Source organism: Epinephelus lanceolatus, chromosome 10, assembly GCF_041903045.1.
Source record: "Epinephelus lanceolatus isolate andai-2023 chromosome 10, ASM4190304v1, whole genome shotgun sequence".
NCBI lineage: Eukaryota > Metazoa > Chordata > Actinopteri > Perciformes > Serranidae > Epinephelus > Epinephelus lanceolatus.
The window spans coordinates 26,651,157-26,657,505 of NC_135743.1; the positions used below are offsets into that span (position 1 = coordinate 26,651,157).

The following is a 6,349-nucleotide window of genomic DNA, read 5'->3' on the forward strand; positions in this document are numbered from 1 at the left end:
AGTTCTGCCTGTTACATGCATTGTCTTCTTTCAAAATACACTTGCATTTTCACTGGAAATTACCGTTTACACACAGTCTCTTTCAAAATAAATGCAGTATGTTGGTACAACACCACGAATTGATGTTTTTTTCCTTCAGTGACAAAACAAATGGTTCAGATTCTGAAAAAACACCAGGGTTTGGCTTTAAATCTTAGGGGACACGAACGCCACTCTCCCGTGTAAAAGTTGGTGTTTGTTAACAGCATCTGGATGCGTGTCATGCCGACATTAACGGAAGGCTATTTTCGTTGGTGACAGTCACTGCCCAAGCGCTGGATTTCGACGACTTGGTAGTGATGAAAGTTATTCATTCTCACAGGGAGAAACTAATGTTTATGTACAATCTATGGCCTGTGCCTGATCTAATGACCATCTGTTTAATAGTTAAAACATTTCACTCGAACCACAAATGTGGGCCTCATGTTGGTGCCAGAGGAAAAGTCAAGGGATCTCCAGAGTCATTAAGATTTATCCTCCAAGGGCCATTAATGTTTATCCAGAATTTTATGGCAATTATATCTAATAGCTGTTGGGATATTTTAGTCTGGACCAAACTGGTGGACCAACAAACAGACAGACATCGTCATCCCAAGATCCATGGCACTAGCATGGCTAATGAAAACAGAATGACAGCAAATGCCTCTGTTTGGTCTGTCTCTTTATGTTTTCATCTGCTTGCATTCCTAACATACTGTACATAAAGAGAATGCAGAGTATAAGCTCAAAGTCCTACATCCACAAACATGACTAACACATAACATGACCACACACCTCTGCAACCATAACATAGCCTCCACCAGATGTGTCGACCACAGCATCAGCCCCCGTCTGTCTCGAGCTACTGATGAGCTAAAGTTTCCAATGTGGGGCTATTTTAGGAAGCAGTAGCAAACCCACAGGAGATAACAGGGCTTTCCACTGCGACCCTGCAGGTGGGGTTTGGGGAGAGAGGTCAAGGGGTCGCCACCCACTGTCATGGGCTTCAGGGGGGTTTGGTAACTTTAGGGCCACATGTGATAAAATTAACATCCTGGAAATCTGGTGGAAGGTTTACCCCAGATGCAGATGTGTGAAAACTCAAGATGTGCGCTCATTTGTAGGGAAAGGGAGTATGGTATATATGCTATGAGAGGGAAACTTGGTATTTGATCTTTAATATTATTTTACTTTTATAGTGTTATGTCTCCAGTAATGTAGAGCAGACATATTGTTAGTATTAGGTAACACTTGACATACACTTGACTGACCCAAAACCTACATAACACGTCCATGTTACTATTTATAACTTGGCAGTGTGATGTTGAGGAAGCATTATCTGCCACAGATCAAACAACATAGGGTGACAGCTGTAGGAGAAATCAGGTGTATTTATCATATGGCCATGAGCGCTACTTCTTCAGTTATTCCTATCCATTTATGATTTATATTTTCCCACTTCCCTCTATTATCCTCACTTTAAAATCTTAGAGGTAAGATTCACTTCATCCAACCAAGTCAGCCTAAAGCTATTTCTCATGTCAAATCATTTCCTTTATAAATTCAATTTATTGCACTGAGAAAAGACAGATTTAAGTTTTGAACATAAGAAAGAGATTAAAACTTTGATACAAAAAAATACAAATTTATTTTCAAATGATGAGACAGATACAGCACCAAGCAGTGTGAAGTATAATTCAAGTAGTAAGCAAAACAATACCATGTACCAATATGTACAATCTATGTTTACATTGTCACTGATTCAAGCTGTGTATTTGATACACACTCAGTCAAACAAGCTATGCAGCAAGTATTTGCAAAACTTTTGTCATCGTAAAAATAGCCTTTTATGTGCACTACTTATAACAAAACACCTTCTAAATCCTACATTTGCATTTGTTGATGGAAGCGTAGACTTAAGACATTTTACAACAGGGGTATGGTTTCAGGGAAATGTTAAAAATGACACTGAGTCACTACAGTGACCTGTCTTTCATATGTTGAGCCCTTGGTTTGGACCAGGTCAAAGGACACAGTCCAGTTATTTAAAAAATGTGTCCCACAGTTGAAAAGATTCCACAGCAGTGCTACCGAAAAGTAACAGCTCACGCTACAGCCCTTTATTCCTTCTGCCTTCTTGCTGCTCTTCTTTATTTGCCTGAAATGCGTCAGAGTGTCATATTCCTGTAGATGTTTTAATTTATTCTGGAAGAGGACACACTTAAAGATATTTCATTCTATTGCTGAAGCTTTCCTCCTCATGATTAGGGGTGAACACTATGGTTTCATGCTCTTTATTAAAAAAAAAAAAAACTATAATTTTTTTTACCGATTGGCCAATTCAACTGTCAGTCAAACAGTCCATGACAACCACAACATTCTGGTATGTCTGCACTACCCTCCAACTGCACACCTTCATACTAATTAATAGAGGGTGTTTTACCTCAATAATCTCTTCCAAGCTGTAAGAGCACCTACCAAAAACTGTCCAACCAAAGTCTGGATCTGCAGAGAATCAATATATTGCAAGATTTAAGTGCTTTGATTCTACTTTAAAGTAGTGAAGATGACACATATTTGTCCACAGGATGTTACACAACTAAACTTCTCTCCAAAAGAGAGATATAGAGCTATTTAGGTCTCTATGATCTCAACCACAAAAGACGATTCTCATGTTCTGAATACAAGTATGATTCTGACCATAAAAAGCAAAAATAACATTACTGTGTCTGTGGATAGTCTTGTTTCAAACTGAAAGTCAGAGTCAACACAACTCTTGTTTAAAGTGAGGAGAACGCCACAGTCCCTCAAGTGTGACTTTATGAACGATAACCACTGTAACCCAGCTCTGATGGCTGCCACACGGCGTTGTCTCTGGGGCAGTGGCTGTGGCAGGCACAGGTCAGGATCGCCATGACGGGCTTCCTGGTGGTTTTACCGTTGGCACACTGGAAGTCAACCACGACGGTCTTGGTTCTGTGTGGGGTGCAGCAGCGGTCGTCTGTGCAGGAGCCACAGTAGCGAGGCTTGTAGGCCTGGATGCTGGTGCAGTTCTTGTAGGAGAGGTGGATGGCTGTGTCGCTCCTCACCATCCTCTGGCATTTACTGCCTCTCTGCAAGGAGACAAGGAGACACTCACTGAATGAATGTGTATTACTCTATATCTCTCTAAAAAAGAGTCTATGTGATTTTTGTGAGGAAAAATCCAGCTAGTTCAAAACAAAAAGTTCAGTAGCTTATGTATCCTCATGGAACTGGCATCTAATTTAACACGCAGATACTCATACGTAAAGAATATGGCACCCAGGTTGTTCTAAAAAGTACCTTTGGTGCAAGCTGAGTCAGCTGTGTCCGGTCTAACTGGTCATCACAGGGTCTGATCATACACAGTCGGCTCTGCTTCACCATCTCACAGCGACGGTTCTTATTGGTGACCCTGGTGGACACCCCCATGCCGCAGGTTTGAGAGCAGGCGCCCCACTCCGTGGTCTGCTCAATGCAGTTCAGGCTGGAGTCCCAACCGTCAAAGCTCACTGTCTCCTCCTGACGATAGGCTGAAGGGACACACAGGTGGACAATGGGTTAGAGAAAGAAAGTAGACGTAAGTGTGAAAGCCAACGACAAATAAGAGAATGTAGAAAACCTATAAGCAACGTGATGCTTGATTGGATTCAACTGACTGCAGAGTGATGTATCACATTGCTGTTTCACATTTCAGACTGAAGTGACAACACTGTCTCTTTCCTCCACGCTTCCTCCTTCTCCTTCCTTACCCTGATCAGGTCAGAGAAATGTACATAACCTTTAAACTTTGTGTCTCACACTGCAGTGACACTAACGTCAAAAATGAATGGTATTGCATGTGTCTATCTGTATGGTCTGTATATATGGTCCTCCTCATCCCATCTCACCCTACTCCCACTGTACTCACCTGCCATAGCAAAGCCACCCAGTGCACTGGCCTCAGTCTGGGGATCACACACCCACTTCTCGCAGCACTCTCCGGGCACCTGGACCCTGCGTGGCACGGGGCAGTCCGGCCCGGGCAGCATCACGTCCACGTTGCAGCGGGGCACACAGCCGATCTGCCCATCGCGGCACATACACTGGTACTTACAGCTGGGGAAGAAGGTCTGGCCGTTCTGGTAGACAGAACCATCCAAAACACACACATTTCCCCCATGAGCTGGAGGACAGAGACAGGGGAAGGTGTCAGAGAAAAATCTTCCATTCATGAGAAGTAAAACTGGCAACAGGATCCACATTTTCACATTAACTAAACATTCTGCATACAATGTTTGTGAAGGTCATCAGTCATCACCCACTTACCGGTGCAGATTCCAGTCCTCTTGTGGACATCGGCGCTGTATTCACACTGCAGCCCTTTCCGTGTGTCACAGGGGTTCATTTCAGAGCAGATCTGCCCTTTCTGACGGGCACACACCAGGCAGCAGAGGCAGTCATCCAGAATCAAAGGCACCCCAGGGAGACACATGGGGGGCTCCTTGGGGCACTGGCATCTCCGAGGACACACCTGGGACCAGACTAGTGTAAACACCTGGGTGAGAGAAAAAAAAAAAATCGATATTTTACATCTTGTTTATAGTCTCTTTCTCTCGGTACCAAACAACATGACTACCTTTTGTTAACTGGGATTAAATATCATATAGAAAATAAGTTTTTAGTGGAAATAAATCATCAATATCTTAAATTTTACAGGATGCAAAAGTGGGTAAACAATTTATAGGGTAGTTTAATTTCACATATCTTGTGAAAAAGGTGGCATTCGCAGAGAAGCAAACAGTGACTTCAGATTTTTGAGCTGAAACACTATTTAAAGGAAACACTCGGTTACTGTTGTCATGCCTACCTGTGCTGTAAAGAAGATAAAAAGAGCTCGCTCCGACAGATTGGTCATCTTCTTGTCAAGTAGAGCAGAATGAAAAATATCTGCAGTCTAAAAAGTGTTAAGTTGTCTTTATCAGAGCTGATTATTTGAGTCCTTTGGTTCAGGGTTGAATCTTCCCCTCCTCTCTGGCTGCGGTGTAGCAGAAGGTTGTGATCTCTTTGTCGTTCTGGCTCAGGGCTTTGGAGAGGAGGGCCTTATATAGAGGAGCTGTCCTGCTGGCACCATGACTACAAACAGGAAGGAATGTCGGGGAGATCGCCCAGAGTGCTGGATGAAGATGAGAGAGTCACATTTTATTGTGAGATCCTGTCAGAGAGGAAACCACAACCATACAGAAAGGTTTCACAATTTAACATTCTGCAAAATACACTTGTTTTCCAATGCAGACACGGTATTTCATTTATAACTATTGTAAATTATATATTCATACATTATTTACTATGCACACTTTAATTCTTCCTATTGAAATATCCGATTTGGGAATTTCCTTTTGCAGTCCAGGATGTTCATGTTATTAAATAGCGCCTGAGGGTTCCCTTACTGACAGTGGGTGGTGACCCTGTGACCTCTGTAGCTGAACCCCACCTGGGAGGTCACAGTGAAAAACCCTCTTATTCCCCGTAGTATTGTTACTGCTTCCTAAAATAGCTACACAGTGGAAACTTTGGTTCATCAGTAGCTTGGATCAGTGGGGGTCGGACACTGTTGTCAGCACATCTGCTCAGAGATGTGTTATGGTTTCGTCCAAGCAGAGGTACATGGATGGATCTGGGGGTGAAGCTGACTGAATCTCTGAACAGAAGGGGGGCAGAGACTAAATGTGTATGTGTGTCATTTGTAGAGGGTTGGGGTGTGTATGAATGAGTGTGTTTCATGTTCTCTGGACATCAACCTATCATATTTTGTTACATTACATTTTATACAAAGGTATTATGGGATTGCCTCTTTCATTTACTAAAGGAAAACTTGTCAGCAAAATACCATGAAATGTAACAAAGCAATTGAACATGAAGTTAAAAAAGCAGACAATAAAACTCAATAGTGTGTGTTATAACATTATTTAATTTACTTATTTTAATGTGGGGCAATTTTTCCAAGAGATAAAGTTGCCTTAAGCCTTGTTGAGTTCCCTGCACAGTTATTCAGGCTGCTCAGGTTGAATTTAGGTGATGTATCCACACAGTTCTAAGAAGAGGTCCAATTAGCCAAAGTAAATAAGGACATCTAAGTGGGTTTAGCAAGGATATCGGTGTTTTAAAAAAACTTTTCAGTATTAGCCCAGCCAACATTTGTATGTGGGGCCCATGTGGGCAGTAAATGGGCTGAAAAATGGGCCCCATATGGGATTGTCCATGGGCTCCATATTGGCCCTATGCAAATTCCCCATATGGGTGGATCTACACAGGTGGGCCCCACACGGGT

At 42.5% G+C, this 6,349-nt stretch overlaps 1 protein-coding gene across 1 annotated transcript; it reads right to left on the bottom strand.

Annotated features, from left to right (window-relative positions):
- Positions 1-1,642: 1,642 nt before the first annotated feature.
- Positions 1,643-5,081, bottom strand: LOC117265557 (CCN family member 3-like). Its single transcript, XM_033640106.1, has 5 exons — positions 4,889-5,081; positions 4,348-4,576; positions 3,950-4,204; positions 3,343-3,572; positions 1,643-3,131 (listed from the first exon to the last, which is right to left on the bottom strand). The coding sequence occupies exons 1-5, from the start codon at positions 4,934-4,936 to the stop codon at positions 2,838-2,840; spliced, it is 1,056 nt and encodes a 351-aa protein (XP_033495997.1). The 5' UTR covers positions 4,937-5,081; the 3' UTR covers positions 1,643-2,837.
- Between the last annotated feature and the right edge of the window lie 1,268 nt (positions 5,082-6,349).